At 32.0% G+C, this 24,954-nt stretch overlaps 3 protein-coding genes across 4 annotated transcripts in view; 1 reads left to right on the forward strand and 2 right to left on the reverse strand.

Annotated features, from left to right (window-relative positions):
• The window catches only part of LOC110992573 (acetylcholine receptor subunit alpha-like), a 68,310-nt gene extending 51,217 nt beyond the window's left edge, over nt 1-17,093 (forward strand). For both annotated transcript variants that reach the window (XM_022258446.2, XM_045634073.1), the window contains 4 exons: nt 3,627-3,773; nt 13,064-13,258; nt 14,731-14,944; nt 15,705-17,093. In XM_022258446.2, coding sequence (XP_022114138.2) covers nt 3,627-3,773; nt 13,064-13,258; nt 14,731-14,944; nt 15,705-15,899 — 751 coding nt within the window. In that variant the 3' untranslated portion in view covers nt 15,900-17,093. The remainder of the gene's footprint in view (nt 1-3,626; nt 3,774-13,063; nt 13,259-14,730; nt 14,945-15,704) is intronic.
• A 2,659-nt stretch (nt 17,094-19,752) lies between these two features.
• LOC110992572 lies at nt 19,753-21,385 on the reverse strand. The gene is made up of 2 exons (XM_022258445.2): nt 21,286-21,385; nt 19,753-21,219 (listed from the first exon to the last, which is right to left on the reverse strand). The coding sequence occupies exons 1-2, from the start codon at nt 21,325-21,327 to the stop codon at nt 20,248-20,250; spliced, it is 1,014 nt and encodes a 337-aa protein (XP_022114137.2). The 5' UTR covers nt 21,328-21,385; the 3' UTR covers nt 19,753-20,247.
• Nucleotides 21,386-21,480: 95 nt separating this feature from the next.
• The window catches only part of LOC110992570 (protein draper), a 34,617-nt gene continuing 31,143 nt past the window's right edge, over nt 21,481-24,954 (reverse strand). Inside the window, exon 19 of the mRNA XM_022258444.2 lies at nt 21,481-24,907. Coding sequence (XP_022114136.2) covers nt 24,648-24,907 — 260 coding nt within the window. The 3' untranslated portion in view covers nt 21,481-24,647. The remainder of the gene's footprint in view (nt 24,908-24,954) is intronic.

Genomic DNA, 24,954 nt, shown 5'->3' on the forward strand with positions numbered 1-24,954 from the left:
TCCCGAACATACATCGGCCAATATTGAATTGAATTGTTTAAGCTATCGCGGAATATGGTTAACACCACCTGCATCATGAGCGTACCCCACATACACACCTTCATGTACATACCCTCACTTTTACACTATCACACATCAAAGCCAAATAAGGTATTACTTAGTTAAATGTATTAAATAATTTTTATTGTTTTTGGAATGTTAAAACCTTTTTGAAAATATTATGTATACCACTTTTGGGCAATAATTTTATTCTTTTTGGTTATATATATATATATATATATATATTTATTGTTAGAACCAAATAAATAAATAAACAGTATTATAAAATAAATACAGTTTCGATTATTTAATTAGTAATGCTATTGATCATATGCCTCAGTAGTTCTGAAGAGTTCCACAAAGTAGAATCATAATAATTTTATAGTAGTCTAACCGTCCATGATCATAAAATTTCATATAAAATAAAGATTACTTTTTTTATGCAAACATGATATTGCCCATAGATAGTTACATTTGCCAGAAGGTTCGCAGGTGCGTTGACGGAAACCACTAGCTTTGAACAGTTAAAATACAGAAATAGATTCTTTTTTAAGTAATTTTACCAATCAAATATCAATCAATTATATACTCGGTTATAAGGAATAGAGTGAGAGATGTATAATTTAATGAAAAAATTTGAAATGATATAAATGACAAGCTATATCTAAATTACATCAAGATGCTCCGTCTAATCATGATCGGTACCACAGATAACAGATTAAATCAGGAAATGAAACTCCGATATCGAAATTAACTCTCGCTTTCGTATCGCCGTTATCGTATTAAGCTTTGATTCCTGGTGATCTAGTCAAGACGGCTTAACAGTAGTGTATGTAAAAAGTCGAAAACTAAATTTGTATGAAAATGACAGCTAGTGTCGACAGTTAGTACCAACTACTTGCTGTCATTTTCATACAAATTTAGTTTCATGTCACTTTCTACATACACTACTGTTAAGCCGTCTTGACTAGACCCGCTGGCTAAGTATGCAGCTTTGCTAATCCCTGCAGTTGAGTTTCATCATCGAATGTATCACCTGGGACTCCATAATTCCATAACTGAGGGTTTTAAGGCAATTTTTGCCGCTATATATCACCAGCTATCCATTGAAGTATTTAGGAACCAATTCGACTCAGTCTTTCAAGAATCGGGCGTTCCAATTCTTAAAAGGCCGGCAACGCACCCGCGAGCCCTTAGGCATTGAGAGTATCCAAGAGCAGGGGTATCACATCAGATGAGCCGTTTGTCCTTTGTTCTAAAATAGACTAAAACGTAACTATAATCGTATATATATGATTCTTAAGCGGTCTAGCATTCAGAGTCTAGCGTCCTTAAAGAGAGTAGGGGCTCCTGCCCGTTCGCCCCTTTTATAAAACAGTCTGCCTCTTAAAGGACTTGTTTAGCGAGGAAAGGTTTTCATAAATATAAGAAAAATGTCTCTTGCAATATGTCGTTCAGTTTTGCTTTTAATTGAAGCGATACCCTTGACCCGATACACGGGTCAGATATAAGAAAACTCGTGGTTTCTCTTGTAATACCTAGATATAAAAGAAAAGGGCGTATTGTTTCTTCATTTGGGTTATTGGTATTTGGATTTCTTACTACTCTGATACGTATATAATAAAAGCCCTTATTTTATATCTATCAACTAAGTTTACTCTTGTATTATTAAAACTTAATTGGGTTGAACTATACAACAGAAATGTTTAATGGTTTTTTTTTATAATTCCCTTCTCAAGTCATTACTTAAAAAGATATTATATAATATGTAAAATTCTTAAATTGACAAAACATAAATTTTTGTTTTGATTTTATGGTCGGTTTTATGTTCGCGCATTGTCTTAATATATATTTGTTAGGATTATTGTTTATCATATTAAATGAGTATATATCTGTGAGTGGTTATAGAAACATGAGTATGTTTTAGGATAAGAATAACTTTATTTCTCATAAGAAATGCATACAAAATTCACTTACTGAGAAACAATATAAACTAAGATTAATAATTATTTGAGCGCACAGATGTAGGTACGTATATAAAATTACAAAACAAAACAGCAACAAAAATGTAGGTAGCAAATGTTACATGGGTCAAAGCGAAAGAATTTATAGGATAAAAATATATGTAATACTCTTTTATTAACATAACTTTTACACTTTTAAACAAAAACACTTTTTTATAAATAATTATAAGCTTACAATAATACATAACTTCAATCCGTTGAAAAATTGTTTTCCTTTAAATATATAATACTCGTAATTTTACAAACAGTCGCGATGAAAATTAATAAGGACTCAAGGTCATAGTCTCCCTAATATTCAGGGATTTAATTAATAAAACAACTGCTTACTTGCACCCTCCTCTAACCGCATATATCTTGATTAACCACAAGACTGTATCGTAAGCGTGGAGGTATATATTATAGCATATTCTCGTACTTGGCTGTGGTTTAGACACTTAAATGCGTTTATTCATTTGGAATTTTTGCAGTAGTTTGATCATGTGTAATACTATTAAGAACTTATGAATATACGTAAATTATAAACATTTATAGTATATTTATATTCCCATTTTTTGTCATTTTAATGCCGTAAAATAACATAGAAGAATAACCAGGACTCGCTCATATATAAACCAGGCAAATCCAAGAGTTTGTTTGCAAAATGCTGTCTTATAAAATAAATAAATACACTTAATGTAACGTCCCTCAGTTAAACGACCAACCCGCTAAAGCTTCCAAATCACTCGGCTTTGGTTGGTTTAGCTCGTGTTCTATATAATGATACACTCTACATAGCATTACATCTACTCACAATATCGATAATTAAATTTTAGGTAGCTAAATTTATTTAAAACTGCGGAGCTGTATACGTTATTTTGTCGCTTTATTGTCCTAGCCCGTAATAAACTCGACTATTGGCATCATACGTACCGAACTTAATAAGACATCCGTAATTTATTTACAAATTGGGAATGCTTGAGCGTGACATATAAAATAAATAAATAAATAATACTCAAGCCTCAATATCACAAGATTAATAAAAAAAGTAAAAACGTACAACCATTTCTGGTGCAGCAAAAGACGTCAGACAAAAATAGCAATAGTTTTCAAATACGAATTGCGTTTTGTGTAATAATTAACACTGGTCTGAAATAAACTTTTTCTTCCTTAACGACAACTCTTTATAACGTCTAAACTTTCACAGTCACTGGAGTGTCGTTATATAGAGTTTCCACTGTATGTTGTGTTCTAATTCGGTTAATGTGTCTGTAAACTAAATTTTGTTTATTTATTATTAGGCACAGTTTAAACTTTATCTAATTATTCTTTATTGTTGGGTCCTTAAGGTCCCTAAGGAGGTTTTGAATGATATATCAATATATTAGTCGTACTTAGCGCTGAGTTAGGTCTCTGAAGATTAGGGTAGGATAAACAAACAAACACGTGCAATTAGCTCACATAATCATAAAAATCCAGGTAATCTGGGTTTCAGTTTTGATTCCTACGGCCATGTGATAAGTATTAGAATTTGTACTATTATATCTATATTTTATATATTTGGTATATAAGAGATCATTTTTTCAGTATATGTGTAACTGTGGTTGTGCTGAATGTCCACTTCCGGTCGCCACAAACTCACCGAATGGCGCCGTGGGTCAAACGAGTGTTCATACACATCCTTCCAAGACTGCTCTTCATGAAGCGACCTCAGTACAAGTTCGATACTACAAGGTAAAAAATCTATTTAATTTATTATTGCTTATTGTATTTAAACTAAAAGTACAGAAAACGCCCCAAAACAAATTGGTACATGTAGGGTGTATAAATATGTTTAACAAAATACAATTAATACAAAGAGAGAAAAACTAAATGTTTTTATCCTTTACATCTATCTTAAATTGTGCCAAGTAGACACGTCCCAAGTTGTCTAAAAAATACTTCTATAAATTCTAAGATTTTTAGTTTTTTTCCTATGGAATTATCTTGTAATACACATACCCTTAACCCATACACTTATACATCTAAGTTTAGTTTTTACTTATAATCTTTAATCTAAAGGAATCTTCAAATTTAACTCACATTGAGTCTAAACGTTTAATTTTATTATTGCCTCATAATATAAATTTTCATTTCGCTATAAAAATGAACGACGTCTCTTACGAGATCTTGCACTGAACTACGCTTTTGGTTAAAGAACTGGCAGTTAATGTAAAATTAGGAACTGCATTTATTTGACGTTCATAAGTGTTCACCGACCTACTGAAAGTAAAGTGAAGATGATGGGCAATTAATTGATTTATTATTCATAGAAAAAATCAATCTTTAATGAACCGCTCTCAGATCTTTCTTTTTTCACCGCAGCGTCAACTTTAATAGAAAGAGTTGAAGGATGCTTTAAACGTCTATAAGTCTGATTTCATTTTGTTCTCACTATTAAGTGCTTGTATCTTGCCAACGAAAGATAGGCGTTTGTTATTAAATGTGGTATTTTGGTTCAATAAGACCAGTGTGAATGTCCTCAACGTAATACATAAATGTAAATTTCAACCTTCAATTTTCTCTTTAATATCAACGTGCATAAGTGTGAATAGTTACGAATATGAATAAATTTGTTATTACTAAAAAAGTTACAAAAACTTAAAGCAGTTGAGATGTAGCGTTGAAGGAGAATTGTGAAGATAAGCTGGACCGAAAAGAAGACCAATGAAGAGGTGCTGGGAATGGTCGGAGAAAAACGAAATCTACTGAGTACCATAGAAAACCGGAGAGGAAAGACGATTGGATATCTGGTGCGACATAACAACTTCTTTAAGACCTTCTTGGAATGGAGAAGACAGGAGAGGAAGAGGAAAACCGAAAAGATTAAGGCACTGACGCAAAAGCACATTGAGTGGCGATTAATCCAAAGACACGAGCCCGGCTCTAGAATTTGAAAAAGAAGAAAGAGGCAAGAATGATTTTTAGCTGAAGAAATAATACATAGAGTGCGTATTATATCATAGTTCCAGTCTATCTAGCACGATGTTGTATATATGAACTATGATAAAGCCAATTATCAAATCCAAACTCGTTGCCAACCAAACAAACAATAATGTAATTAAAATCTGTATTGTTATTCAATTTCACAAACAAGTGTAAATCAATTATAACTTCGTGAACATTGTTTGTGGAACGATTGTGTAAGTGTTTAAGTATTTTAAGTTTGAAAACAACTACTTTTTAATATACCATGATGACTTTATTATTAAATAAAGAAATTGAAATAATTATTACAGTAACCACAGAACCATAGAGAATATATTAATTTAAATACTAGTTCAACATACCAAAAATGTTTCTGATAAGGAGAATAAGTTCTGTATGCTATGGTTATGAGTGATGGCAATGACCGGGCTATACCACACTTCTACTTTAAAGGCCGGCGACGCACGCGCTTAATTTTATGTCCAAAGGCTCCGATAACTGCCCTTTTCGCACGTGTTGTATGCCCGTTGGCATCGTACATCCATTACAGGGACATCAGTTGTACGTATCTCCTGTTTTAATGTATGGAATTGCAATTTTATAAAAAATAATTGCCATGATTTCAACTTTAACTCTGAGAGATAGGCACTTTCCACAAAGCTTTTACGATGCGATGAAAATTGCTTACTGAATACATATATTACAACAAATTTGCATATATATATTGCGTTGGACGTCATTGACCCGCACCAGAATGTTAGCAATAAAGTTCTTTACTTTGAAAAATTCTACCCTTTTCCAAGTTTTAAGGTATTTTGATAACAAATTCCTTGAATTTATCCTGACGCTACGCGCGTAATATATTTTCCTCTACATATCAAGCCAAAGTACAGAGACAAATTAAATTTTATATTACTTTACCAAGTTAGATAAGATTAATCTGTGAAGTTAACGTCAATTATGCCTGTGTTGTGAAGAAACTTATAGAGTTAGAGATTGATTAGGGTAAGCAACAATTTCTTTAGTGTACATGTGGATTAATTCATTCGATTGCTGAAAATAATGTTTCTATTGAAGCCCGATGACTTCTAATTGACAATGTATTTTTGTATTATAAATTTAGTCAAAGTCGAAATATAGAAATTTTATCGATTGTTTTTATTTAGTGTATATTTCGCAGCCAACTAGCTTAATTAACCGTTCAATTAACAGCCTAGCCGTTTAACTAACGGCCTGAAAGATATTCAGCCAGTTGATTAACCAGCAAGACAAATGACTTGGATCGATGACGTTTCATTACTTTCTGCCACTCTCAAACTCGAAACGAAACTCTTCAAACTGTCAATATGGCGTCGGCAACCACATCTTTGATGGTGTTTTCCAAAGTTTCAAGAAAAATAACAATTACAATGTAACAGTGTTGTGACAATAATAATGTGAATTTGACTCAAACAATTTAATTTAAAATAAATATTTATATAATATGTCATATGTTAAATCTTTGATATTTATCCATCGTACTAGCTATCGTATAGCCTAAGCATTAGCCAGCCAGTTTATTTAATGTTGTAACAAACGCTGAATATCTTTCAGGCCGTTTAGTTAAACGGCTAGGCTGTTAATTGAACGGCTAATTAAGCTAGTTTGGCTGCGACATATCCGAAAGAAGAGAAGTTTACAACAGAGAGGCGAATTGAAATTCACACGCAAACAGGCCATGGGATTTCATATTTAAATAATTTACTTATGTACTAAAAACAAATACATAACATAAATTTATAACCATTATATTGCAAAACTTTACAAACACATTTATACATCGACTCTCCATAGGTTGCCGATGCAGAAAGTCCGGAAAATTGATCTGGAATATTCTTTGACTTCAAAGCAACAACGCATTCAATGTTAGGTCAACTTGATATGTGAGTGACCTACTTTAGATAACGATAAAATATTTTCAATAGCACGTTGAACGAACGCTTAAGATTGAACAGAAATAACTTGGGCCCGTGGCATAGTAGCGTTTATTTTATTCAGGGCAGTGGTGCGTGGGTGCATAAGCATAAATATATTATCGACTTGCGAGGGTTCCCCTTTGCATATTTTAAATAACGTGCAACATAAAAATAATAGGTTAGAAATTATGGAGCCTTCGCGCTTCTACCATTTAAACCGTTTAACGGTTTTATTGTGTTAACAATGTTTTATTTTTAGTGGGTATTGTTCATCGAATCTCTAAATAGCAGGTTCTGGTGTGGGTACCACATACCCCTACAACTTTTAGGGGAATACGCAAATGCATTTCAAAAAAGGCCAAATATACCTCTTGTCAACCTATAAAATAAATACACTATATTTATCCAAATCAACGACATAATGCGTTTAAATATAATATTAACAAGGAATGTTGCAGAAATGTATCTGCCATGATGAAGTGAGCACATACCTCTCCGATATTCATGGTAATTCCGTACATACAACAAAGTGTTCATTTACGCCGGCCCAGAAATCCTAATTGTTTTACCACTCTTGTAATTAAGAGGTGATTGCTGGAACGAGTTTACACATCCCAATACAACCGTCAAGTGAATTATTAAGGCGAATTATGAGTACCGCCTTTCAGTGGGTCATTAGCACGGTTTTAGGATATTGTCATGTTTGGTTGGGCGGGAAAAGATCAATTTCATAATGTCGGTGTTATTGTTCAATTTATAAGTCCAATGTGACAAAATTTAATTTTAGTGTAAAGTGTAGCAATTGTGTTTTGTATATTACTAGCTTTTCCGTGCTGTTTTATTCGCCTTTATTCTTCTTGCTTCCTGAATAAATTGACTATCTGTTCAAATCCCCCAAGGCTCCGTGCTAGGACAGTCTGACAGTCAATTAGAATTGGCTACTCTGACCCAGTTTGTTTAAAGATTATCAGCCCTGTATCGCATTGTATTTGAATAATAGTAGATTTATAAAATTTTATTTATTTAATACTTTAAAAAATAAAATAAATCAGTTGTTAGATCACAACTAGTTTAGGTCTGGGATTTAAATTCCTGTATTTGTTTCATTATCATTTGTAAATCTATACAAGTAGGTTATTAACCTTCTATGCCACACAAGCCGTCGATCCAAGTATTGAAACAAGCGTCTAAGGTCAGCCAGTTTCCTCGCAATATTTTTCCTTCCCCGTTCTAGCGAACCGAATGCGCACATAGAAAGAAAGTTGGCACAGCAAGGGTTCGCACCTACGGCCCCAGGGATGAGAATCTCACGCTGAAGCTAGATGGGGCCGGCCAACATTGCTCTAATTGCATTAAACTTAGAAAAAGTTCCCATACGTGGGCACGAATAATTGGCAAGTTATGTTCAGAGCCATTTCAACTGATTTAGACTTTGTTTGTTTTATTAGTTAATTTCATATCCGTAATTTAAGCAACCACTTTTTTTGTGACCACTATCACAAACAATATAAAAAAAGAGTTGCGGAGATTTTATTGCCAGTTCCACTCTTCCGTTCTACGGCCTTGATTTGAGAAGCGGCAGTGAATTTAAAATTAGAAACATCTATGAATAAATGATTTTTGTTTTTTTTGATTATCACTTTAGTGGATCTCACATAAATATGGCGAATAATTGTTACAGCGTCTAACAAACATTTTGTAAAACAAAAGGCTTGGCGATTAAAAGGAGTGGCGGAGAATCTCTTGCCACTTCCTGTCCGTTCATCGCCCTTGATTTGAAAGCTGGCAGTAAATTTAGAAGCATTTATTTTTTTCAATTTTTTTTCAAAAGTTTTTTATTAAATATAAAACTGCATTTTGATTTGATTGCAAAGATTCGGTTCTCTTGGGTTCGACTTCCAGCAAAAAATATTTTGCATTAAGCCTTTATGATTTTTTAAACCGGTTTCTTATCTTGGTTTACGAGTATATAATATTTTTTTAAAGATTTAAAAAAATAACTAAGTGAACGCGTCGATGAAAGTATATTTAATAGACAATGTTTTAAATTCGCATAAAAATCTAGAAAAGAGGTTTTACTTTCACATAAAACAAACGTTTTTTAATCTATTCAAATCCAAAATATCTAAACATTCAATAATCTGTGGGCTTTATTCAGCTATGAGTAATATAATCTGTGGCGTCTCTGCGGTCTCGATGCTTATCTAAATAGCTCTCGAAGATCTAGAGATAGCTCCATTGAAGCTCCAACCTCAATTAATACTCGTCTTACCTATGTTTACATTGATTATCAGTTCGAAGATTGATTTTGCAGGATGAATTCGATTTTGAGTCTTGCTGTTGCGTTGATTACAGAACATTGAGTAAAAATGGCGAGTCTAAATTAAGGTGATTTGGTAGAGACAAGCCTCTTTTATTAATCGTAATATTTCACTGAGAATATCTATGATTTACAGTTTGAATTATATGAAAAGCTTTATCACATTAATTAATAATTATAAACATTTCTTGAGCAGCTTGCGGCACCTCGCTATATAACTTAATAACATAAATATTTGTGAATTTAGTTGTATTATATTTATTTGACGTCAAAAAAAATTATCTAATTACCGTATAATCACAAATATCCGAAATAAATAAATTAATGCATTTTTTTCAGACCAATATTCTTATACGATTATTATTAAACAGCCGACACATGAGAGTACATAGTAAGTGTTTTAGTTAAGTTTGTAAGCTATTCAAGTATCATATTCGATAAATACTTGATATTAACGTAATAAAATATTACAGAGTTTCATTATCTATATGTACTTTTGAATGCTTGAAAATGTTTAACCTCTATAAAAGGCAAGGGAAAGTCTCTCAAGGGCATTTTATCTATGGGTCTGAAGACTGACAAGGGCTACTACAAATTTTAATCTCCGTTTAACATATGAGTCAAATTTCAGATTACCCGGCCTGCATAAATGTTGACTACTCTGTCAAATTAAATGCCACAAGCAAAGATTAAATTACAAATATATTTTGCTTCTGGGCATCAAACAATAACGTGACGGTAAAATACGATTCGTAGAGGATCCAAAAATTATGTAGCAGTCATTACCTACGCTTTTTCGTAGCGCTACGAAACTTTCAGCACGAATTTTCAGAGGACTGAAACGAAAGTTAAGAAGTTTTTCTTACGAGGAATACCTTTTCGTGTAATAAGCTTTTTATGTAGCACATTACGTTTGAATTCTTAACGAAAATTTATTTGGATAAATTTCCTATATACCTGCACTAACCTTAATTGACATTTATTGATAATGTAAATCATTTTTAAAATCAATAAAATCATTGGTGCTAAAACTTGTTTAGGTTTGGGCATATATACGGTATCATACTTCTGAATGTATTGTCAATCTAATAGGCAAAATCGACCTCCGTGCCGGACACTTGTCGTTGACTTTTTGAGTTATTTTGCTTCACCATCCGAGTAAATCTTAAAAGCGTATTTGGAAAGAAAGTCTATTGGTGCACAACTGGGGATCGAACCTACAATCTTACGGATGAGAGTCGCACGTCGAGGCTATTAGGCCAACTCAGCTCATTTTTAAAATAGATAACTTGAAATTTATTCAATAGGTATACGAGTAATATAGGTTCTCAAAAAGCCGCATACAAATTCATTAATTAAACGGTAAAGGTTAAATTAGTCATTAGTTATAAATCTAGTAGAAACTAAAATCGGAACCCAAACTGGTCACTTAACAGTACTTAAATCCGTCCTTTAGAAAAATTCAACATACCGGGCCACCATTTGGACATTTACATTAAGAACTCAAGTATTTAAAAATTATAGTTTTATTGAATTGAATAGGGACAGGCTTGCCAATTGTGTAAGTAAATGAAATTATTAATTATATTATATTAAAGATATTTAACGTAAAAAATCACCCTTGAAACATGTCTGTGTTTAAGAAATTAAACGTATTTTTAGAATGGTTTTTCTCTAGTACGCGAACTCAAGTCAGAGTGCTCTTCAAGACCGCGTAGCCAAGAAGTGCTCACCGAAAATATATATTGTTGTTTTGACAATTTCCGACTTCTTATACCTCTGATTTGATATTATTTATGTTATAAAACCGTTGCTTCAAAAATATTATGTTTGGCAAGAAATAATTTCAAATTCTTATTATTACTTTAGTTTGTTGTGTATTTAATGTTATTCCTAAAACCTTTGTAAGTTAGAATATTAAATAAAACTTATTTATATTGTCATTGGTTGATAAAAGTCGCAACATCCAATTTAGAACCTATTTTTAACCAAAAATCTATACCTATGGGATGGCACAAGAAACTGAATACAACAGTATAAATTCAAAATTAAATGTCCAATGGCGCTACAATCTGTCCTTGGTAAGTTTCTGTACCTATCTCTCATCCTGTACCTAGATCATTTCTAATAAGTAAATAGATGATCAACACACACCGGTGACATCTGGGTCTAAGACATGGTGGTATCCTCAAGATCTTTTCCTTCACCATAGGAGTGAGTTTTACACACATAGACACAACAGCTGTAGACAGAAAATCCATTGGCTCAAAAAGGGATTAAACATACAATCTGAGGGATGAGAGTCGATCACTGTAGCCATTAGGCCAACATTGCTCTTAATAATAATAATAATAATATTTTTTTAATTTTTTTCTCACAAAAACTTACAAATTTTCAGACATGATATGTTACAATAATGTATCTAAATAATTGTCATTCTTCTTTGGAGTAATTGTATAATAAAACAAAAAAATAACCCTTTACGTAAAATAGTCACAAATAATTGGCACCTTATATTATGTTGCTAACTATTTCAACTCATTAACACTTCGTTAGTTTCATTAGTTAATGTTATCTTCATCACCTAAGAGTTTTATCTGTAAACCAAAATTACCTGTTTATTATTGTCTAGTGTCCACTGCCGTCAATCACCTTAGTGGCCAGTACTGCAAAATAGCCATACACATATAACATTTATTTATGTACTTTATCGATGGTGAAACGTTACCCAAAATATTTAACGGTCACTCAACGAAAACGGTTTTAGACGGCCATAACATTTAATACTACATAATAAAGTGATCAATTTACGACCGGGTCTGATTCATCTAGATATTATAGATTAGGTTTTCAAACTTATGTTATTATCTAATTTATGTATTTATTGTGTGACACGTTTGCCTCCGACAAGCAAAACAGCAGGCGAAAAATAATATACGGCTAATTTATAAATCTCTACTCCAAGGGGATACGAAGTTGGAGAGAAGACTTGGAATAGAGACTCCTGGATTCTGGTGCACAGGCACTAATTAAAGAGTTAAGTTGGTGCCTAGGAAATAGTACCAGTGACCCCAGAGCTGGTGGTTTGTCCGCCCAAAGAATAAGAATCGCAATACAGCGAGGAAATGCCAAAGGAACCATATCTTTTAAATTTTGTTTAATGGTTTTTAATTTTAATTATTTATATTATTACTATGCAGGTTAATAAAAATGGATACAGCTACAGTATATTTCCTTGTTATGTTTATGTAAGCACTTATTTACTAGAGATATAATTATACAATAGCGATTGATTAAAATGCAATAGCAATTTTTTCAAGCGGCTGCATAATAACGCTGTTTGCGAAGCTTAAAAAGCTGCAAGAGCACTGTTGAACGCATATTTAAATATGAATGATCTTCGTGATTTATTCCCGTAACTGATATTTGAAAATGACTACTATGATATATGCATTACGCTTAACTTTTAGCATTTATGAATTTGTGTGTTGTGCTGAGATTTTTCTCAAAACGTTCTATTCGTTTTAAGTTTATAATATAAAGGAGACATTATATATATACAATACAATAGAAAATATATAAATTTTAACTTTCACTGCTCAGATTGATACATGAAATTTAAAAAATGACGTAAATAAAATTAGATGACAAATAGGTATAATACAAAAAGTTTCAGTTTTTCATATGTTTTGTACTTTGTACACATCTGTACCTCATAAATATAACACGATTTATTGACCAAAAAGTAATAATATATTTTAACTTCGTATAATATCTTGCAGATCTCGCTTTACAACATGCGGTGTTGTCGTCCGCTGTGGGGGTACAGCAAAACCTCTTTATCCGTACCGACTCGCGGCGGCTGATGATGACTGCTGTGCTCCAGGGGCATGGCCCCCACCTGCCACGCCCCTAAGACCCCTCACGAGGACCCCGAGTAAAGAGGACCTCACGCATACTACATATGTTCAGTCTGGGTAAGGACAAGACTGTATAAGGATTATCTATCTTTCAAATAAACTGCAATAAGTACTAAAACTATTCTCAAGCCTACGTTATTTCAGTTCAAAGTGTTCTTATAATCGTTATTGTCATTAGCAAGTAAAAAAGTACGTTTTTCTTCCTTAAAGATTATGCCACTTCATACCTAGAATAAGAGAAAGAGAATAAAAGAAAATAAATGTTTTTCTTTTCATCACACAACAATGACGCAAGTATTTTGATGGTAATTGTTAATAACTGACAAGTCAACTGCAATATTCCTTTTTATTATAATGTTCTTAATATGTTTCGCAAATACGATCTTGCGAAACATATTAGGAACATTATTAAATGGTACGTACTAAGTAGAAAAATAAAAACCTGTCATTAGTATCGGTTGAAAAAAAATTGCAAAAATTAAAGTCATTCAATTATCCCACCCTCGACAGCGTTGTTGAGTGTCTACTGAATTATTTATTTCGCTTCGATAGTTTGGGAATCAACTACAATCCCTTTTATGTAACACGTTCCAGCCACAGGTAGTCTGATTGAAAATTCTTTAGGGGAAATAAAAATGAAGAAGATACAATGGTATAAGAATCATGTCAGATGGATCGCTTCCTGATTTGTTGTATTTAGTGGGCACACTTTATCATATATATCCCTTAACTGCTTCTAGGATGTAAATGTCCGCAATGTTATATAAGTTTTATTTAAAAAGATAAAAAAAACCTTGTTTTAATGAATTAATATTTTTTTAAATCATATAATTCCTTTTACCTTATTTCTACGAGAGATTACAAAAACATTACAAAGTTGGTACTTTTTTATGATAAACAAACAAAAAAAAACTATAACCTTGAAAATCTAAAGCTAACATATGTTTTCTTATTTCTCATAGAACAAAGTTTTAACATAAAAAAGAAAACCTCTAATCAACGTTTTTAAATAAAATGTACATAATTAGAATTCTAGTGGCTTAGGAACATTTTCAGTCAACTAAGTTCAGTCTTCACAACTGGTACATAGTGTTTCTGTGCTACTAAGTTACAAATAAAATGCTTGCAATTGTTACAATTAATTATTTTCTGAGCTCTCAGTAAGTTTTTCGTTGGTATAATTTGTTTAGTTTAAAAAGATTATTTGGTAGTCAACCCATTCTTTGACGCTCAAACGAATCAATGCAGGTACTTTTCTTTTATTTTTTCCTTAATAACTCCTCCGGCTAGTTGCAATTGGTTCACCTTTACTCTCTGAAGAACATACTACCATATAAAAATAATATATAAACTAATAGCTTTTAAAAAACCTATGAGTGATAGAAATTGTCACTCATAGGTTTTTTTAAAAGCTAAAGAGAGAAAAAGTGTCTCTGTTTCTCTCACTTTTATTGACGTGTTATCCCTGTCAATATCATGATACAAGTTTATTTTTTGACCTAAACGAGATTTATCATTACTTCATTCAGGGTTAGTGACAGCAATCGTTTCGGTGGAAGCTGCGTGGTCCACGGATCCACGGAGGGCGGAGTACTAGGGGCTCCTGAAGAGGAGGCTCTAAGCCCAGTACCGGATCCCCCACCAGGCTTCAGCCACTCCTCCTGCCCGCCTGAAGTGCATAAGACATGCTTTTGTGTGCGTTTTATCGCAGAACACACAAGGATGCTAGAAGATTCTACTAAGGTACTTTTTGTGCTATATACTTAAAACCTTCATTTTCGTGTTCTAGATACCCTAGGCATATATTCAATTAGTCCTTTCAGAAGTAGACGTTTTGGTTAAAACTCGAACTCCAGATTGAGCATTCTGATAGACGAGCTAAGTCTGAATATCCGTAGTTGCTCCTTGCTTGAAATCAATTTTACTTTTGTTTATGAATCGTTATTTTTTTCTCTTTTCGTCCTTATTAGTCATATTAAATCTAGGATTTTATTTATCTTTATGTGCCATTAAAACGATCTGGAAAGATTTTATAAATACAAAAAAATATTTCTTTTAATATTCTAAAAAGTAGAATACACTAATTTAAGTAATGTTTTATAAATGACGCATTCTAATCAAAATACCATTCATCTTCTAGAAACGTCAAGCACTAATAATTTATTAACATACACTTTTCATAGCTGGTCAAAGCGCAAATATAAATAATATACAACTTTGCATTCAACAAAGTTTTCATGTCGATTAGCAAATTAAGTACAAAACACCTTTCATACTTGAATTATATCCAAAAAGCTCTTCTTTTTCCATATAAAAAATCAATAAATCAGTGGCACTACCCTCTGGCATTGAGAGTGTCCATGGGCGGCGGTATCACTAACAATAGGTGAGCCTCCTGCCCGTTTGCCCCCCCTGTTCTATAAAAAAAACTTAGAAAGTACCTACCTACGACCTCAAGGATGAGAGTCGCACGCTGTATTTATATTGTGATAATCATTTCCAGGTAAAAGAAGATTGGAAATATGTCGCGATGGTGTTGGATAGATTATTCTTATGGATATTCACTCTGGCGGTTCTCGTTGGAACAGCGGGGATCATTCTGCAAGCCCCGACGCTATACGACGACAGAGTGCCAATAGACAAGCATTTTAACCAAATCGCCACTTCCACTCTTGTGAGGTGTCCACCGCCAACGTAAATGTGAAATGTGATGCAGGAATACGCCATGGATTGCTTTAATAAATACAATTTCATAATATAGCAAATTCTAATCTGTTAGTGATACATGTACTTGTTAAGCAAAAATTACACCGAATTAAAAAATGTTTATCTTACAGAGGCAGGAATTAATTTATGAGACAAATTTAAGTATAAAAATCCAACGTCCAATCAAATTGACTAATAAAGCGTGTTGTCGTAGTCTTGCAAGCAAGAAACAAAACTTTCATTTCAGAAGCTTAGATTTCTTTATAGGTTTTAGTTTAGGGAAGTAAGAGGTTGTGGAACATAAATAGAATTCGATGTCAGTCCCATATTATGTTATGAATATCTTTTATATGTTCTGGCTTCTGTGGCGTAGTCTTGTAGGAGATCGGAATAGAACCAAAAACCATGTCCACACCGTCCCTCGTGTTCTATTCCACGACATTTTAAATCTATCATACTCTGATTGTCTTGCAATTTAAATAGTCTCACAATTATAATTAACTTTTATTATGGAAATTAATGTAGGTAATTTTTATAGAATTGTCTTTGAGAATTTAATTTATTAAAATTCCTTTACATATAGCTGACTTCAATATGCAATATATACGTATCTGGGTTCATCATCAGATCTTGAAAATCATTGGGCAGACAAGAAAAAAGCCATTTTGGTACAGACATTACGCCGCACATTAAGGCGCAATTAATTGATAGCCGTCCATGGACGCACTGCAGGAAGTTCGAGAATATTCTACGAATCTAGATTCGTAGAATATTCTCGGGACACTAGAAAATTTTCTAGAACCTTCCTTGTTGAAGTCGGCTAACATAAAATTATTTATTTCGGTTTATTAATAATCAATACTCTTGAGATAAATGTAGTTGTTTCTTCAATTTGTACTTTTACCTAAGTAGTTTTTTCTCCTTAATATTCATAAAAATATAATATTACCTCATAAGCAATAATTAAACAGCTGCCCTTATACAAATATTCCTAATAATCATATATTATTAACAGCCGTACAGTCCTCTATTTAATAGTCAGACTAATCTCCAATTCTTACCTATAATATATCTAGAGAATGAAGCCACAATTGACTAATGCTACGACTTCCTACATGTTAAATACGTTTTTGTCATATGGAAGTTTATAGTTGCAACGTCTTGGTCTCTCTTGGCCCCAACAACGATAATAATATAATTTCTAATTTACATTTATTTATAATTTTCTAATATAACAAATTCAAAATCATTTATTCTTTTAGGTAACACAATGTACACTTATAAACTTATAAAAACATACATATTCAATTCTTCTAATATTACTGCCAGTTCAAATCAAGGCCGTAGAACGTACGATATGACTGGCAATAAAATCTCCGGCAGTCTTTTTAATCGCAAAATTTTTTGTTTAACAAAATCAGAAATCTGTCTTAGCTCGAAGTTTCCACTTATTATTAAATTTACTGGATTGTGTACGGCTGTTAGTTACTCTAATTTTAAGTAACGAGAATACCCATCTGTTTTACACTTTTCAGTAGAATTTAAGTAGCCAATACAACTTTTTATAAATTATCCCAATGTTTATGGAATTTTTGACGGTCTGGTCCTTTTTAAGGAGTTAAATCCTTTCAAGTACCAATATCTATTGTAACTTATTTTTATTTAATTATCACTTTGGATTATGGGTATACGAAATTTAGGCTGGTTTGTGTTAAGCCATGTTTAAAATTTGTGCAAATATCTTTGTTTCAACACAGGTAATCACCGAACTAAACATTAAATAAATATCACACGGCAACAATCTTAGCAGAAAATGCAATAGTCTAAAGAAAGTTTTAACTAATTAAGTAAATTATTATAATTATAATTATTTAAAAATACGAACGAAAGTTATTAAAAGTTATTATGGTTTATTAAAGGGAAAACGGACCGTTAAACGTAGTGAACATCTTAATAAACTTTAAACAACTATGAACCTATGCTCTTTCTAGTTTAAGTATAATAGATATTTCTCAGTAGTTCTCTTCGATATTTCTCTACTTTGTCGTAGAATAGAACATGTACAAATCGATTTTATTACATATAGTGCCATGACCACAGTCACTCTTACATTCAGTTTGACGGTACACTCCAAATAAATACCAAAAGGGATTTATTGACAATAGAGTTTCATTTTAATTTTGGAACGACACTGGTTGGTCGGCGATTTTAAATCAAAACGACCAATTCTTTCGTTTGACTATTAGTTTTACGAACTACTTATTTCCTGTTAAAGCATATATTGAGGCCTTAGTGCCTAGTAAAATCTAAAATCCATTGTCGCGTATTTGGACCAAAACGGAGGCGCGAAAAATCATTGTTCAATACGTGTAGTAAAGAAATATTTGAATTAAATTGAAATTGAATTCTTTCGAACTGTCAAAAATCAATATATAAAAGTACATAAAGAGCGCAAACGCCACTAGATATTTTAGAGAATGTTAACTGTATTATATAAACTGTGTATTATAAAAACTCACATTTAAATCTAAACCTACCGTATGGGGGCCAGAGTTTTCAGCGTTTCAGGCAAAAGATACTTGCCTACTAATAAATTAACGATCACAAAACAAATACAAAAATCTGAGCCCTGGACAAAAAGTTTGTCACGCCACCGGCAAAATTTTATAATAACCATGTAAATCACAGTCCCGTTTGTTAAATCGTATTTACTTACAAGGTTTAATCTCGTGTTAAATATTCCTTTTTATTGTTTGAGCGAGTCACTGAATGTAGAGTAAATTTCCATGCTTATGATAATAAGTACAATATATCTAAATAAGATTGCTCAATTTTGACAAAAACTTAGCAAAATTGACTGCTGTTGCACCATCCAACTTAAGAAATTGATTCAATTTCTTCATGTATTTAAAATTCTAGTTATTCAGAGATTGACATATTCGGTAGAGGGCTGATCATTTAAAAAAAAGCATTGTGTCTATCTGATACCTAACCCGCTGTTTTACTAGTTATGTCTCGCTTAGCAATAGGCAAAAAAATTAATAGTAAAATCTGAAATTGGATGCGTTTAAAATTCAATAATAATTTTTTAGAATTATTTTTTGATAGTTTTAGAAAAGAAAGCTTTACAAATACTGTAGATTAGTAGCATTATATTGTAATGTGTTGAATTATAATTAATATATAAATAAAGCATTTAAACCAAGTTTCATAAGGTTGAGTATATTTCATTGTTAGATGGTGCAAACAGACAGTTAAAGGAACATAATGAATGCAATTTATTTAAGTTGAAGTGTTCTTGCTAGTTATAACCTGCTCAATTAAACCCTATAATTTGAAACCGAGCTTAAATTATTTTAACGTGCCAAATTAGCAAGGGCATTTCGTTAATTTGTAAATACATTGTATAAATTTAAGTTAACGCAATTAAATGAGAACGTAATTTTTATGTACAAAATAAAACAATCGAATAACAACGCAAAATCTTTTTTATTTATGTAATATATTTAAAGCACTTTTGTAGTGAACTAGAACGGATATAGATTATACAATAAGTAGTTAGGTAATTTTACTGGTGCATAGCTTAGTGTCCTGTGGGTGCTTGAATATAAATGAAAGCAAAATTTAATCCCCGTTAAATGTTTTATCGTCCACAAACGGAATACAGAATAAAAATTATTTCTTACTGAATCAAGCAATCGTTCAGTAATCGGTGTGGATGATTACATTAAAAGGTTTGATAACTTTTGTGTACATATAAAGTTAAAAATTAATTCTAAAATTGTTCGTTGTATCACTTTACTTTTGTATAAAAGGATTCAAATAACGCACACATAGAATTAATTATACTGTAGGATAAATGCATAATTTGATCATTTTAATATTGAATTTCGAATATGGAATAGATATCTAAATGCCTTTATGCCTAGCAGTCGCATTCATAGTCCATTATCTCTAATGGTAAATTAATAATTATATTTGTCAAGACCGGTAGAGTTAAGCTTCGGAGAATCCGATTTAGTGATTCACAGATCTTTTGTACCTTGTTAGTAGGAATTGAATTACCATTAGATATGTAATGAACTTCTCTGTCTACAGATAGTACTAAATAATTATATAAAAAAATGGTTATTGTTTAAATGTAAAGTGATACATCATTTATTTTACAAGCAACAAGGAATATTATTATCCATGCACGTTGGACTGCCAGTGGTAGTGTAGTTCATTGTAGACAATTTGTAATGTACCCAATTTATATTGTTAATAAAAACGTTATTATATAGAAATAATGTCTCATTTATTAGCTCATTAGCTTTATTATTAGTCCCAAAATACTCTTCTTAGAAGTTAAAGACATCTTTACCCGCAGCAAAAACATCAGAACCGGATTTTGATTTGTTCAGTTGATCCATGAGTCGGTCAGTACGGTGGCTGTCTCGGATAACACTAAGTGCCTTTTCAATAATTCGCTGATGCTCTTCTTGATTTTTAGATTCGGGATCATAGAATGGCGAAAATTTATCCAAGGCACTTTTATCAACGTCGAATATTGACTTTGAATCACGACCGTCATCGCTATTATGATTCAATTTATTCTTTTCTCTTTCCGCTACATCCCTAAATGTCTTTGGTAAGTCTTCGGATGGACTGCTCTGTCCCACAGCATCTCTCATATGATCAAATTCACGTTTCGCATCAGTGTAGGAGTTACGTTGGTTTGAAGGATCAGAATTTGCTGCATCTATCCTAGCCGGTCTTGAATTATCTATCTGTTTTTCTAAATTTCTTTCTTCTTCTATTTCGGTCCAAACGGATGGTGTTATATCAGGACCAAACTTTTCCAATTCGGAATTAACATTTCGTGATATGCTGTGCAATTCATTTCGTAACATATTACTAACTTTCGTCAATTGTTCTGTTTCGTGCTTAAGAACTTTTGAGATTGAATCAATTTTCTGTCGACCACTGTGATGATCTAGTGCCCTTGTTAACGTTGTGTTAACATTAGATATCGATTTATGTATTTCATGCCCGAATCGTTTGCCTTCGATAGCATCTCTACTTTTGAGAAAATTTTCTAAAGGATCGTCGCTATATCTACCTATTAATAGAAGTGGTTCATTCCTGCACTTATGACCATAGGAGGATTTATTTTTCATTAATCCATTTAGGGTTAAAACATGTTCAACTGCAGAAATAGTACAATGTACTGTATCTGTGACATCAATCACAACATCACTTAGCAATTTTCCAAATCCATGTTGAACTGAATGCATGGCACCCTGGAGCTCATCGTAAAATGATCCTGATACCTAGAGAAATAATGAAAATAAAACAACTGAATCTAGCTAAAATAATTAAAACCAATGAATACTTACTTGAACGATCACAAAGGAATAAAATAAAACAAATATCTTCATTTTAAATCGTAATATAAACGTACTATATTTCTTGACTTATATTAATAACTGAATTGATATATAGAAGTAATGTTCGCGGCCACGCGTTGTACCACTTGGACAAATATTAGCAATGTAACCTTTACGCATTTAAATACAAATAAAACCAATATATTAATAGCAAATTCATTTATTCAATACCCAATAACATATCACAAATATTTCTAACTAAAGTTATCTATAAATAACGCTACTCTTCGCAAATTACGTTTGTGACCCTCACTGAAGCATACAAAATTTATGAACGCAGATTCAAGGTCAGAACATTGTTTTTATGTAAATGTGTTCTTTACAAATGCTTAACGGGGCCATATATCTATGGTTTCATAGACGTCAGATACATGTACAACGACACAACTTTTATTCCTATCGGACCAATACATTCTGGATCATGTTCCCCTTTCGCAATTGAGAAGAAAAACATCCATATCATTCAAAAATCTTAAACTAATAAAAAATATTCGATATTAAAACAATTTATAAAATAAAATAAAATAATATTAAATTTAGCTCTAACCCAATAAATCTATTTGTAATTCATATCTTGGGCCGAGCTTAAATAATAAATGCTTAAAGAGTAAACAGGTAAAGTCCATCTCTTAAAGCTTTTAAATACTAGACATCAAAATATAAAGTGTACATCGACGGAAAATGTCATGAAATACTTGCCATGATGAAATGATAAGCTACTCTAGGATTAGATGGCAATTCGACCATACTTCCAAGCAATTATTGTCAAGATTCATTCATAAGTCTTTGCTTAGGACTTCACCTCGCATACCAATCTCCACGCCGATAAAGATTATTGCTAACTTCAGATTTGAATTATACTGTACACTATTAATACTAGAAACCCGTTAAAAACTACCAATTTTATCTACAGAGAATAATGAAACTCTATATTTAATGTTTGACGTTTGAAGTTTGACATAATATGTAGATGACACTTGTCGTTGTTAAAAAAAATACATTAAATACACAGATTAGTAAAAGATCAAGTAATTGACAAAACTACACGATATGTTAGAACCTTAATAACTATAACAAATGTAGAATAAATTTTAAAAGATATTTTTTTTTAATTTTGCTACACAATAAATATGAAAGTTGCCAATTGTCAGGTAGTGTAAAATATACATGCCAAAGTGTTCTATAGCTTTATAAATATACAACAATATTAAAGTATAAAAAAAATATATTAAAATGACAATATGACAGTATACATAATAGTATAAAGATTAAAATATAAAACCTACAATGATCAGCTGATAGGGTCAGTACTTGTAATGTTGCAGGTCAACGACCGCAATCGAGAACTATGTTTTTACGTTAAATTTAAAGTCTAGATCAATCTTTTTGGTTTATTCAAATTTTGAATCTAGGTAGAATTTTTAAATTTAGGGACACTAAACTTCAGCTGCCATCAACAAGAAATAAATTGGCACTTCTTTACATTTGAGCAAGAAATTTATACAACCATTAATAGCTTAAACATTTGAAAGGGTAATATAAAATATAATTCATTTAATTTGATTTCATATAAAATTTAAAGCTTTTGCATATTAAAAAAATTTATAGTCTGTGGAATGACTAACGTACAAACCGTCACCTCGTACGTACACACGTACGTTGTTGAAAAGTAATTACGTCGCAATATAATATATAAAAAAACCATTTACAAGCTAATTGAAACTGCTAATAAGCGAAATCTTTCCAACCGTTTAAAAAATATTATTTTGTACGAAAAGAAAGTGATATAAGCACGAACTTACAAATATTTGGAAACAAATTTTATATATTAAAATTGATTTTCTCTTAAAATCTATGACTATAAATAATAACTACATAGAAGATGAGGGGGTTTTAGACAAAATTCTTTGCGTCAAATGAATTTACGCTGAGTCACGTGGCCACGCCCTTACAAATTAGTTTTGGGTAACGCCTATCGCAAAGTGTTTCATCCCAGGTATATAAATTTGTACATTTGTATATATAAGAGATAATATTTATATAGAGAAAATTACTATCTAATTTTAAAAGATCAACTGTCATTACTATATTAACAAGGTATTAAAATGATATTTTTTGTTAATTAATTTGCTTGAGATATGTTATTACACACTATATTATTTCTTCTCTCTCTATTTGCACGAGATGAAAAGAGATGGGAATATGATACTTGCCTTTTATACGTCACTATGCACCTTATCCACAACGTACGTTTACGTACGTACGAACACAATGATGGAGAGAGACAAAACAGGTAATTCTTTTGAATATAACCAAAAGATAAATTAATTACTTTGTTTAAATCTAAATAGTTCTCTGTTTATTATTACGGGGTTAAAATTTGACAAGTCGTTAAACGTTTGCGTAATATTTAAACGTAGAAAACGAAAAGAAAATCTCCGTTTAAAAAAAAGAAAAGAACTAACATACACATTTTTTAGGATCACATCACATCAGAGCTTGGTTTGTGATTAAAACTTGATTGTAGTTTGACGTTTCAGAATATAGACCTCAGAGATTCAGAAACACATGAAAAAATTCTAGACTTTTTAGACCAATGAAATTACGCAGACATCGTCAAATACTTTTTCAAACTCAATCCCCATTATTCATTATAAAACAGCAAGTAACCTGTCTCTTTTCACCACAGCGTAAGGACATTACGGCAGAAAGAGACGAAAATACTAGTTTAGAGCAAATTACACTTTAGTAGAAGGGAAAATATTTTTGAACCCTATAACTACTCTAACATTACGCGAGATCTTAGTTATGAACACTACTTTTAAAAATGTTATCAAAATATCGATGTTAAAAATTTCATAAAAAATAATTTTTATTAATAGGCACTATTTAGGAGGCCATAATTAAAGAAATTGATAAAATATTAATGAATTATATATACATGTATATGACACAAGATCATTAAGAGTTAGAATTATCAATGTAATGTCGCCTTTATAGCTTTATGTTGAGGTTTTTTTTACAATAGGCAGATGTTTAAAGATGTTTTGAAAGATCGAGAATTATTTCTATAATCTATGGAATCAAATGTATGGAAAGCGTTTCACGTACAAAAGTACGTACGCATCTACATACGAACGTAAGTGCGTACGTATCCAGGTGCATACACGTACAATTGACGAAACCATCGAGGATGTCCTACTCAAAATAGGCAAATAGCCCACATAAACACATTTGTAACTGTTTCATTGGGTTTGATTCCCGGTTCTGAAGGTAAAAAACTCATGTTATGAAGATATAAAATTACGCAACTAACTAGTGGCTTCTTCGTCATCACTGAACTGATCTTCCCTTTTTGGAGGAGGAGGAGCTTCGACATCCTCCCGTCGCAGGGGAATCGGGGTTATATGCGCTTTGGGTAGTGGGGGTATTGGTGGTATTTGGACATTGGGGTTAGGGGGCAAATTTGGGGTCGTTGTTGCTTGAGGCGTGAAAGTGTTGTTCATACGTTGGTAATGCGCCTTCAAGGTGTTCGACGGCGGTGTGTAGTTTAAGTGGTCGTATTCTCTCTCTGAAAATATTAAAACGTCATTATGAAAGTTTTCAGCACCTAGAGTC

This window comes from Pieris rapae, chromosome 2 (assembly GCF_905147795.1).
Source record: "Pieris rapae chromosome 2, ilPieRapa1.1, whole genome shotgun sequence".
Lineage (NCBI taxonomy): Eukaryota > Metazoa > Arthropoda > Insecta > Lepidoptera > Pieridae > Pieris > Pieris rapae.